The sequence below is a fragment of the Etheostoma cragini genome, chromosome 18 (genome assembly GCF_013103735.1).
Source record: "Etheostoma cragini isolate CJK2018 chromosome 18, CSU_Ecrag_1.0, whole genome shotgun sequence".
Lineage (NCBI taxonomy): Eukaryota > Metazoa > Chordata > Actinopteri > Perciformes > Percidae > Etheostoma > Etheostoma cragini.
The window spans coordinates 9,352,744-9,365,801 of NC_048424.1; the positions used below are offsets into that span (position 1 = coordinate 9,352,744).

Genomic DNA, 13,058 nt, shown 5'->3' on the forward strand with positions numbered 1-13,058 from the left:
GAAAAGTTGTGGATAAGTTTGTTTGGTGTGAAATTTTTTGATGGAATAGAATGTGTTTTTGGGACTAATTTAACTGCCAAATACGAACATATGAGCTGTACACTTTGTCTGACAGTGCCTGTGTGTTTTTGTGCCTCGTTCTTGGCAGGTGACAAAAATTGACCTGGAACAGCGTCACCCTCAGCTAGAAGATATTTTTACCCTGGCACAAAACATCAAAAACAAGACCTCAAATCTGGACGTTCGCACATCCATTACTGAGAAACGTATGTACAAATCAGGATGACTACACTAGAAAGCTATTGAACAGTTTGGAAAAAAGAAAAGATAAAAGATTAGCTGCTCCAACAGAAACAGTGTATTTAAAAAAAAATGGTTGGTTTGGTTTTAGCTAACATAATTTACATAATTTACATTTGTGCTCCTTACCTAACAATGTGTTGTTTTGAAGGCACTGCCATTGCCTTTTGTTTGTGTCCTTCTGTTGAATATGCATTTGTGTCTGTCACAAGTGGAGAAGGTACGCAGCCAGTGGGACAGCACTCAGCATGGAGTCGAGGCACGGCTCCAGCAGCTGGACAACATGATTGGTCAAAGCAACCAGTGGGAGGAGCAGAGGAAGGAGGTGAATGCTTTTATCGGGCACAACGAAGGACGTTTCCACAACCTCCTTCAGCAGTCCAGCGATCCCCTGACTAAACAGCTTGCTGACAACAAGGTTAGGGAAAAAGTTTCTCTCCATGTCCTGTAGGTATCTAATGCCTGTCCTTCCTCTGGTCATGTATTGTGATTCTGTATCCTTGTCATTACAGTAGACTAGAAATATTGTATGCTCGAGGGAATTTGTCTGCTCACCATCCTAATTGAGAGAAAAGTCTTCGACTTAACCAAACTTTACTTCGAGGTCATTTTATACAGCCTTATAAGTCTGTGCAAGGTGGGAATGAATAAATCACCTTTCTGCAGTATGCCTTTAAACACCTAATAACATACCCCCACATCATCCATCATTTTAATTTGAGATGATGACTTGTCTGAGAGTTTCTAGAAACAAATTCTGCCTCACTAGTGTCACATTACAGGAACCAAACACTAGAGGGCAACTGAGTTTAACAGAAACCCAGCAGATTAGATACACAGCTTTGTGCTCCTGGTTTGTGTGGTCTTGTAACGATGAGTAATTGTACATTTAAAATAGTGAAGTGTACCTTTTGTTAAAGAAATAGTTGCCTGGGGGTCATATATGAATGAATTATTTGCTAATGCAAAATTTTAAATAATAATATGGCCTCATGAATAAAAGTTGGGTCTTATATAACCTGCTTGATTAAGTAGAGGTTAAAACAACAATGTCAGATTGCTGAACAGTAGAATAACACTTTTCCTTTATGTTTTAGGTGCCTGAATTTTAATTTAGATTTAGTTTAGTTTAATTTTTTAGAGAAAAGGTCATACATATTCTTGCATAGAAATATGTCTAATGAAAGATGATACTAAGCCACAACAATATATAGAAAACTGTGCATGCTAATTTATAATATTAAACGTTGGGCCAACAGGGCCAATCACCGTGACGCATTTTCAGTGTTCTGATGATACTAATGCTACCGTGTCGATTCTGTTACAGGCATTCCTACAAGACCTGGGTCGAGGCCAATCTACAGTTGTGGCCTTCAACGACCTGTCCAATCATCTTTTGCAGGAGTATTCTACTGACGACACCAGGAGAATCAAAGAGGTCACAGATAAGCACAACGCTGCGTGGAACAGCATCAATAATAGGTGCGCACAAACTCGCCTGTTTACCTCTACATACAGTTTGATTGTGTCACATGAGGGGCTGATATTGCTGCCAGTATTTAATCATGCAGTAACTGCAGTTTTACTTAAGTCTTTTACATGTATAGTCCCATATTTAAATCATTGGTATTGATTGTCAGGGCGAGTGATCGCCACGGCCAGCTGGACGGTGAACTGAAGGGCCTGCAGATGTCTCTCAGGGAGCTGGAGTCCTTCCTTAAATGGCTCCAGGAGGCAGAGACTACAGTCAACGTTCTGGCTGACGCCTCCCAGAGGGAAGACCTGTCACAGGACTCCGCCCATGTGAAGGAGCTGAGGCGACAACTGGAGGTAAGGCTGTAATCAGATAGAGAAAGTATGTGTGTCTGTGTGTGTGTGTGTGTGTGTGTGTGTGTGTGTGAGAAAAATCTTTGCACAAGTGCTGGCCTATTATCTCAGTGTCATCCTTCATCAATGCACCCTTCACCAAAAGGACTGAGGCAGGGGTGTTTTTAGGTGCATCCACGTGTAGGCGGCTGGTTTAAGGTGTGTGAATGAGAGGGCATACAGAGGGCGTGTGAGTGCTTGTATGCATTTAGTGCGGCTCATTGATCCTCTTGTCCTATGCTTGGGAATTCAGCATCTGTGTATGCTTGCACATCCTCCCAGTAGCTTGTCATTTATCCAGACCTTACCTCAGGGATCTGTTGACCCACATCATCCTTTGTTTTATGTAACATTTTAATCCCCAAATCATTTCACCTCTCCCTTTCAACAGATAAAACAGGAACTAATATTCTTTTTTTCTTTTCTTTTTTAATACATCATAGTAGAAGCTGAAAGGTCTTTTTTTTTTAAATGCTGACCCTGTAAGTCTCCTCCTCATCTCTTGTTGGTTGTGCACTGAGGGGCTGTCATTTGGACAACCTTTTTTTTTTTTTTTTTTCTTCAGACATTGTCAAAGATTTTGTGTGTGTGTGTGTGTGTGTGTGTGTGTGTGTGTGTGTGTGTGTGAGAGCTTCCTGTTGCTCTTCTGATAAATCGCTGTGTCACTGAGAAATTGCTGCAATGTCATACATCTTTCAGAACCGAAAGCTTAGGTCCAATAATAACGTTTTGGTTTCGTTGTCTTGAATGCCACATTGCCACATCTTCCCATTTCCATTGTCCAATTGTTAAAGCAGGCCAAGGTTATGGAGAAAAATGACAGTGAATCACAGCATGAATGGCCACAAAGGTTTCTGAGGATTCATTAACTTGGTGTGGACGTAAGGCTGAGAGACTTTTGGAGCTCATTGTTGTTCCTTGGGTGGATTTGGTCTAATACAGTTCTGATGTGCCTGTTACAGTAATTTATATTTGTTGTATTGAATATAATCCATAATGTCAAGCCCTTTCAACATTTAATAGGACACATACTGTATACTATTGAAGTATATTCCTAAAAAGTCTATCAAAGTAATATCCAATGCCAAGTGTGTGGTAAATGTGGTCAAAAATAATTTAATATTAGTATCACTTAAGGACTGATATCTCAAGAAATACTGGTACATCAACATACCAGATCTTTCTGAGTGGGTCATCGTCTAGCGTTTTCATTTTTTTTCTATCTCTTTGTCTCAGTTGGAGTCCTGATTCACTCATGTCTCGAAAGTGGGTTGATAAGACAACCTTTGAGCCTGAGAGGACGTGTGCTGTCTCCACAACCTTTTTATGAACTCACAGTGACCGCTCTGCCGCTGTTGAGTGTCGGGTCACTTTAATCACAATTTTTTTGGCCACAGGCCATTGTCATTCTGACTGCTGTTTTTATATTACGCCAACAGTTGGTGAGTGGTTGCTAGCAGTGACAAATACAAATGTGGCGCATTAACTGAAATCACCTGAAAACTGTGGCTGAATGGATATTAAACAAAACTTAACTGAGACATTTGAAAATAAAACTGTGGTGGTGTCAAATGAATAGATTGACACTTTGGGAAATGTGTGTGTTTTTTTTGTTATTGACTATGGTAGATTGAACACTTGAAACACTTTTTAGACATAGTTGCTTTAAAGTGCTTTACTGTAATATTATTTCATGATCTTAGCATTGGGTTTACAGGTGGGAAATATGGATATAAACCTTTGTTACAGTATGTTATTTTTTATTGCATTATCTATATATGGTTCAATAACAATGTGGTGTGGTTTATCATCTGGAAACAGAATTGAGCATATTATGTGTAAAATCCAATCTTGTCATAAAGCAGTTCTGGTCATTAATCAGCAAAATTGGCTGCAATGGTCCAATACAACCAGAGACATTAAAGGGATGCTTACCTCTGACTAATTTTCTATCATCTCATAGTACATATTATTAAGTCACCAAACTCTTACTAGAGCTAGTATGTGTGGTACGTGTTTCACTGTATAAGTCCCCTCACCACACCACACCACACGTGCGCACATAGTGGAAGGTACAGCAAAAGTAGCATCAGAAGTGCAAAGGTGGAGAAGCTTCTTTTATCAAGCTCAACATTTACGTGTGTTGGGGTGCGGGTGCGTGCATTATAGCAATCTCAGCAGCAGAGGTATACATGGCTTCCGCGACCTCTTAGTTGGGTCCCGGCTCCGTCAGTTCCATTAAGACTGAGCCAACAAAGCACTCAGTCTCCCTTGTAATTCCCTGTGAAGCAGAATCAATACTCTGGAATGACTGGAATAGACGCTGTAGCCAGTTAAACCTTGTCTAAACCTTGTCTGATAAAGCTCATCATGATCCCCTCTCCTAGTGACTGTGTATGTATATCTGTGCACGAGCCTGTCGGTAAATGATGATTACTACAGCTGGCTGCGTAGGTAAGCTGTATGTTGGTTTAAAGGAACTTTTGTGTTCGATTTTCCTCGCTGACTCGTGGTCTCCCTTCATCTTTATACAGACGAAGGCAAGCAGGGACCAAGTGCTGTAGTGCTACACTAAAAACACTATTTGTGTATGTGTGTCAGTTTGTGCTCATCTTAAATGCATGAGTTATAGTCATGGGGAGCCATTGGTGTGAAGCGTGCTGCTGTTATATAGAGGTTTTCATCTACACTTTAAATAGATGCCCTTTGCCTTGGTTGGGAGAAAGAAATGTTTTTTTCAGCAGCACTTTAAATAAAAGTCAAGATAAAGAGTCGTAGACAACATGAATAGGCTTAAAATACCAAATGAGTGTGACACTGTGCGGTCAGTGACTCTGCTGGAGTTGAGCTGCTGCGTTATGTCAATCTCGGCTGATTGTGCACCTATGTCTGCTTTTACTTGTTTTTTTTTCTCTTTTCATCTCTCTCCTCTTGCCCTCCGACCTTCTCTCCTCCTGCTCTACTTTGTTCTCACTATTCCTTTTTTTCATCTTTTATCTGCAATTTTCCTTTATGCCTCCTTCTTTTCTTCTCATTTAATCTTTTGAAAGCTGCATTTGGACCACAAAAACACAACACATTAACCCACGTGCTATCCCTCTTTCTCACACTTGGACACAATCAGAAGTGTAAGCTCTGTGATTGGATGTTTCCAAAGGTCTCCTTGTTTACATGTCTATGCACGTGTTTAAGTACACAGGCTTATAATTTAGACTTTTATCAAAGAGACAGTTTTTTTCTAATACGGTTAATCAGCTTTTGTTCTCATGATTCAACCGGGAGAGTTTCATGTCCATCCAAGCTGTGGAAGTGCTCCAACGGTCCGTCACCGACATTGCCAAGGCAGAAAATGAATGGGTCATTTACTTCCAGTAAGCCTGGAAGGTTGAAATAACTCCTCCCTCTTTGCAACTCTGTGTGTGCGTCTCATTTGTGCACTTGTTCATTTGAGTTCTCGCTCAGTCTCCTCTCGCTCTGTTTCTCTCCCTCTCTTTTGCGGTCTCTCTTTTGGTTTCTGTCTTTGTCTCTCGCTCATTGATCTGTTGGGTAGTCTTGCGTAATTTCATTCTACCTTCTCGTCAGAGGCTGTTTGTCATCACTTACACCGCTGCTTTTGATCCTGCTCTCTCCTCATTTTCTTCTCCGCTTTCTCTCTCTCTCTCTCTCTCTCTCTCTCTCTCTCTCTCTCTCTCTCTCTCTCTCTTTCTGTGGTCTAAAAGGAGTACTATCTCTCGCTTCCTTTTTCTCTTACTCATCCCCTCTCCGTCTCTCTTTGGATCAGTGGCAGTAAAAAGTGAACTGCTTACGATCAGCTTCTTGTCCAGTGCAACTCGTGCCTTCCTTTCTCCTTTCTCTGCTTCTTTCCGGCACTTTCCACTTTTCTCTCCCTATTTTTCTTTTTCTTTATTTCCTTTTCACCCTCCTCTGACTCTGCAGGGTATCGTCACAAGTGATTTGTTTGATTCTCTTCTGGCTCTGCGGTCGGGGTGCGCGTGTGAATGTCCGCGTGGAGGAGAAAGTGAGTGTCTCGTCTTGTCCTGCTCGTCTGCATCATCGTATGTGTGTATGTGAGAGTGTGTGCATGCTGAGATCTGTGTGAGAGTGACTGTTTTTAAAGAGAGAGAGAGATAACTGAGGCTGCACTCACTGTGTGTAGTGTGTATATGTGACGAAACATGGGGGCATGCTGAGCTGAGTACGCTTGCGTGCTTGAGTGTGTGTGTGTTTTTTCTCTCTCTCTTTCTCTGTGTGCATGTGTGTGTGTGTGCATCACGTCAGCTTGGCTGGGGTCTGCTCGGCTGGCTAGGGAGAGGGAGAGGGAGAACAATATGAGCGGGGTAGGGCAGTGTTAGCATGCGGACCAGAAGCAGGCTGCTGCAGAGTTGTAGCAGTGTTAAGATGATGGCCATGGTCCGGACCTCCCTCCAGAAAGTGGTGGTCTTCCTACACAGGCTCCAGAGGATGGCCATCTCCTCGCCGCGCTACCAGAAACTCTGCAAGGTACGTGGACTCCAGGAGAGAGCGTGCTGGAGGACTGAGAGTTTCGTTTTTTTTCTTCTAACCTTTCTTTCTTTGTTTTTTTAAACTCGTCTGCAGTTTTAGTTTAGTTTTTATTTTTACTTGGCTCTCAAAACTTTTAAGACTGACTGTCTTTTAAGACTTAGACTGATTGTGTTTCTGTGTGCCTTTCTGGTCACAAAGTTTTTGCTGGGTATGTGTATTTCTTTCAATGTAAATGTCACAAATCAGGAGTGCCTCACAAAGCAGTCTGTCTTTGCCACATTCATTGTTAAAATAATGACAACTCCAACTGTGCATTCCCGTTGTCTGTGTGCAAGATATTTTTGTCTGTATAATGTCAGTTTGAAGGGAGTTTTCACACACTGTGCAGGCACAGACAAACAAACAAGGCAGAGCAGAGAGACAAGTACATAGTTTGTCTTTTTGTGGTTTATGTTTGTGATATATTGTTTAGAGAAAACTAAGGAGACGCAGTGGTCAGAGGATTGATGAGACCCAACTAAGATTGAACTCTCCTTATTCAAGTCATCAGCTGACATTCTGTATGTGTCAACCCATTTAAATGCAAAAATTACACTCAGCTGAACATGTTGCTGCCACACAAATTTATTCACTTGTGTTGTTGATGTTTAATGAAAAATCGAAGTCAGTTGTATCACATTCTGTAACCCGTGGCAGCTGTTTGTCAGCTGTATTGATTTCACCTTGGAGGAGACAACTACTGCTGTTTGTGGACTTGTTGTCGTTTTTGATTGCTGATCTTTGTTGCTGTCTCTCTTGCATTGCACAACATTGACCCACTCTCAGTCAGAGGGCAGAGGGGACCAGATGTTGAGATTTGACTGTGAGAGACTAATGCATCAGACCAGTTTCTGATTACTTGCCTGCTTTAATCATGCCTCACCATTCACCAAACATGTGGTGGTTTGACTTAATCCATCCTTAATCCATGAATCTATCGCTCTTTCGCGCGCCATCCTTTTTTTTCTATTGAGTGTGTTTAGTCGGTCTTTCTTTGTAATTTTGCCAAAGTGGGGTCACAGATAAATTCCGTTTACTGTATTTTACAGGTTTCAGTTGCCTCTCTAGTCACATAGGGGAAACACAGAAAGGAATAGACAAATGGCACAAGGATTAGACTTGTTGAAAAATGGAGTGCGAGAGAGAGAGTGAGCGATTAACAGAGCATTAGACATCAATAATTTTCCTGCTCTTTCTTAGTTATTTATTGTGTGGATGCTGTGCTTGCTTTAGCTTGTTTAACTAATTTTGGGGGAAACAAGTGACATCAAATACGCCCTGCAGCCCTGCATGTGTACAGTATCTACTCAATCTACCTTTTCTTCCACTGTTACATTTGAGACAACTCAGGATCCTTTCCACCGTTCAGCATCCTTAGAGGCCAGACCTTCCTGAATTGCGTCTCTACCGGTGGGAGGCATCAGTCATTCCACACTCTATTACCCTCCCCTGGGTTGCATCAGTCATTCCAGCTTCGTTTGGCCTTCCCTTGGGGGGATCAGTAATGCTGGGCTTGTCCTGCCTCCCTAGGGTGAGCTCACTGGCTGCCAGACTGGAACAGTGACTTTCGCATGATGGATTTGCTCGGGGCTCACCCTCTGGGGTCCGGCCATTCTTTCTGCTTCAGGACAGCGCTGGTCCTAAAACAGTCCACCTGGCTGTTGTCTGAGTCAGGGTAATAAATACTAAAATAAACTAGTGGCCCATCTTTACGCGGATTAAATTGATTAATATATAATGGAAACACTGTAATTACTATAGGCGAGGAAAAGAACTTGAAAGATGTTATGAAAAGCGTCAAACTTAATATTCTTAATTTTCCTGGGGACCATAGTGTATTCATACCGTCATGTAGCTGAAAGAAAATCAGCATATACATAATATTCAGCTGAAATGACTGACAGAGTTAACATTTTGTGATATGCAGGCTGTAGTTTACTCTTGGCAGTCCAATTAAGCTGAACAGCTAAGCTTATCTTCTAGAACGTATGGAATCATACCATCATATTGGTCCTCACTATGTCTGTACTGTGGCAAGATAGAGCAGGGTGACCGCCGTGCCAGCGTTCCAAGCTATAAATGATGAGAACTTCATAAAGTCTCCTGAGTCATAAGCGTCAAGTCATCTGTTACTGTTAATCATGCTCTCCGGTAGCTTTTGGGTGTTCGGGTGCCATTTTAACAGCACTCATTACGTTGATCTATACTACTGAGCTTAGCAGAAGCCATTTAACTTCAACAGTTTTTAGAATTGCATCTTTTATCGTATGGTATGTAAATTGTGTTCTTCTCCCACTTTCCCAATTCAAAGCTATAATGTTTAATGAGGTTGTAGGCTATTTGGGATATTTTACATCTATGCAGTGCTCCCTAAGGCTTTGCTTATTTGTATGGTCCTATAGTGTATTTATCCCACACACAGAATCATGCTCATTCCCATTGAAGACGCCAGCTAAAAGCCCTAAATGTAAATGTAACTAATTGTGGTGTCCTGATTTGGGTTATTTTGACCTCATTTAGCTCTAGGTCCTCGTTCTTGGTTCTTCTTTGCTTGCATTCTCATGACGTGAATAACTTAACTGGTTAAGAGTACTTCTTTATCAGTAAACTAGCTTATGTCTCAGCTTACACTGAGGCATACAAGACCCCAGTAGCTCATTTTATCTCGCCACTTTTGCTCTGCTCTTTCTTTCTGAATTCCTTCTTTCTGTAATCACTAGCTGAGAATTGGCTGAAGGGCCCAGCTCCCTCCTGAGGAGTGTCCTCCTACTCTCATTACTGTGGTGTTAGCGCCTACTGTGTGTGTGTGTGTGCGTGCGTGTGTGTGTGTGTGTGTGTGTGTGGTTCTCTATCCAAAACCTACTTTAGAAACAGCAAAACTAAAGCATTCACCGTGTGTAGTCATGCCTTCTCTTTCCTATTGTTTGTCTGGCAATACTTTGGCCTTTAGGCTCCACACTCTATCACCTTTTCTTGTAGCTCACTGCTACCCCAGGACAGGGGACTCAGGCATGGGCATGGAGCCCAGCTGTCTGACCTCCTCGTCCTTTTGCTCCATTGGGGTCCTCTGGGTTATTAGCAAGTGTTAGCATTAGTAGTTAGGGCCTCAGGTGCAGGCGGATAACCCCCCATCTCTCCCTCTGTAACCTGGCTCACACTCAAATCACAGACTTTTTTATTTTCATGCATGTTTAGACACTTTAGTTTACGTGCCAATAATGCATTCTGTTCTCTCTATCACACGCACACACGCACACACACTTACTCACTGAACCACAAGTTAACACAAACTCACTTATTTGCAGCCTGAGTGATGAGTCACAGGTGGTGAGAATTATGGGGTAAGTAACAGATTCGTGAATTCATGCAATCATTTAAATTCATCGAGATGATATTGGGAGAGAGCAGGGACAATAAAAGAAAATGAAGACGGGATTCCGTTCCCAATCAACATTACATGTAAATCACCTTAGATGATGGAGCTCCTATTTGCAGTGATGCTGATTGGAAATAGAACTTAAATCACCGATACAGCCCTAAGTTAAGCTGCTCTCCTTTGCTCAATTGCTTTTACTGCAGCAAGTGAGCGTTCTATTAGCAGAAGATGAGGAGAAACTCGCAGTGTGAACGACAAATGCCAACCTTATTCTAGAAGAAATATGTAATAAACTACCTTTTATTCTGTACTATTAGATGCAAATATAAATGGATATAAAGTCCTTCTCTCTCTCTCTCTCTCTCTCTCTCTCTCTCTCTCTCTCACACACACTCACATCCAGTAAAACCATTTAGTGAGGCAGTATTGCTTGTGTGTTTTTAAATTTTTTTAATTGTGCACTATAGCGATGGATTTTGTGCACACACTTCCATTAGTGTCTTTTAGGCAGATCCCGACAGCAAGCTAAACCTGGTAATGCATGCGCGGTTTATAGTCAGAAGGCCATTATGGTGCTGGAAAGCTCTGTAACCACCAAGCCCCTCAACATGTCACGGTCAGAGTAAACAACAGATTGTAGCGACAGATGCAAAGCTACCTATGGAAAATGATGTTTATTTATATTATGGTTGCACTGATATTGCTACACAGTTCTCTGTTTTGATTGTAACATCTACTTTTCAAAGCAGTATTTTGTACCTTTTGTGTCTTTAATCACCAAGTAAACATGTTATTGCTTTGAGTATGATGAATCATTACTTTTTTTTCTCACCTTCATGTAATGACCATCTCTCCCTCGAGTGCAGCAATGCCGCAAAAATGATGTAATTTTTTAAGATGATTTTTATTTCTTTTTAAGATGATTTTTGGGGCATTTTTAGGGCTTTTATTGACAGGACAGCTGAATAAACGAAAGGGGAAAAAAAACAAGTCAGACTCAAACTCAGGCCCGCTGTGTCGAGGAGTAAACCTCAATCTAGCAATCCAGGTGCACCGTAAAAATTAATGTTGAAAGTACTGATACATTTCTAGAGACTAAAAAAGAGAGAGAATAGGGGAAACATTGACCTCCAGGCGGTGATGTTACCAGCTTCAAGTCTCTCTGACCTTCTAGCTCTCCATCACCCTCCCTTCTGTCACCCACATTGTTTGCCACACCGGGTCAGGGGGCAGCTTAAGTGGAGGATATTAAATGAGGCATGCAATCATATATCCTTTGCTGCTCTTTCTATTCCTGGCCTGACGATCAATCTACAGGGACATGGCATGAGCTCTGCTGCACCCTGCTAGTATCCCACCCTGCCAATATCTATGGTAAGCACACAAACATAGTGCTGACTCACAGTCCATATTTTTCTTTTCTGTGTCTGTGTGTGTGTGTGTGTGTTTGTGTACTTATGCGGTGTGGATATATCACATAGTGGCCCACTCAATTGGCCTCACACACACTATTGATAGCAGTAGGCCAAAAAATAATGATCAGAAGAAGATTGACCCAATTATTATTATGCAGATTTGACCTAGAAATCATTTTTTTCCCCTCCTCTCACAGTTACCTCCTGTTACTTCTTTTCTCCTTCGTTCATCCTTTCCTATTTCGCCACTTTAACACTCATTCATTCAACTTTGTGTTCTCCTACCTTTGGTCATTTTTTCTCTGTCTACTTAATTCTTTGAAAGAAAATGGCATATATGCCCGAGGATAAGATCTGCTCCTATATGTCTGTCATTTGGTTTTATTTCTGCAGTGCACTGAGCCCAAACATTTTGTATTTGTTCTGTGGAAGGAGTGCACATTTTCAGTTATCACTCTTCAAACCTCTTCTTCACATCTGAGCGAATGTCTTTGTTTTGCTGTCATTCTGTTTCTGAATGTTTCCATTTTTCTCAGGACAAACTTTTACTTGATCAATTCAACAACCTTGTAGCCCCTTTGTACAATCACACTAAGGGTAAAATAACCGGTTTAACTGAGTAAGCTTTTCTTTTTTTTTTTTTAATTTTTAGCTTAGAATTATGAACCACATTCCTCTATTGCTACCTGTCTTCTTCTGTTGTCACTTTTCTGAGTCCCAATTTCCCTAATGCCACCCCTCAGTAAGCCAGTAAGTTAGCATATGCTCTGGCTCATATCCTCCTCTTTCCATTTATGCCCTCATCTGCTCCTCGCTTGCCACTTTTAAATCATTCATGCTCTCCCTCTTTTCCTCCCATCCTCCTAAAACCTTCTGCCCATCTCTTAGACAAGTTTTAGACAGATGGCTTACATGCAAGTTGAGCATGCCTTGATGCCACGCTTGTGGAGCAGAACATTACATGCTGCTAAAACATTGATCAAATGCTTTCCCTGACACGGCAACATCTACTTATACAAGGTCAGATCCTTGTGGGCCATTTTCCATCTTTGAAACTGCGTCCACTCACACACTGTATGGGATTCTTTTTTACTTATTTTACAGTAAAACTTGATTTATGGTTCTGCGGAGGCTCCACGCAGAGCTTTCATCGTAGCCTACGTAAGTGGCCTGATATCCTTGTGCGTTGGTGTGTGTGTCAAGCTGGCATGTGTGGGGAGTGGGTGATAGAGCGAGGGAGAAAGTGAGAGAGTGACGGCGATTATCTTTGGAGTGAGTAGTGATTCTAGAGTCAGAGTGAGAGAAACAAAGTGTCTCCCCTATGTTTTATGACCACGGTGAGAAATCTGTAGCAGGAACAGTTATCCCTCTCCTTGATTTCATGTTTATAAAGAAGGAGAACCAGGAAATGAGTCACGTGTGGGGTAAATACAACACTACCAAGCCATGGCCGAGAGACATGTTGTTACATTGTTCGAGAGGTGCACGTCAAGCCGCGGCGTAGGGTCCAGCGTAGGTTTGTGTCTCCAGGTTCCTTTGTGCGTAGCAACGACGTAGAT

The 13,058-nt window shown here is 41.8% G+C and overlaps 1 protein-coding gene across 3 annotated transcripts in view; it reads left to right on the forward strand.

Moving 5' to 3' along the window:
- Nucleotides 1–13,058, forward strand: part of utrn (utrophin) — a 140,861-nt gene that overhangs the window by 60,040 nt on the left and 67,763 nt on the right. For all 3 annotated transcript variants that reach the window (XM_034900315.1, XM_034900314.1, XM_034900316.1), the window contains 4 exons: nt 149–266; nt 513–718; nt 1,628–1,782; nt 1,941–2,130. In XM_034900315.1, the coding sequence (XP_034756206.1) occupies nt 149–266; nt 513–718; nt 1,628–1,782; nt 1,941–2,130 (669 nt within the window). The remainder of the gene's footprint in view (nt 1–148; nt 267–512; nt 719–1,627; nt 1,783–1,940; nt 2,131–13,058) is intronic.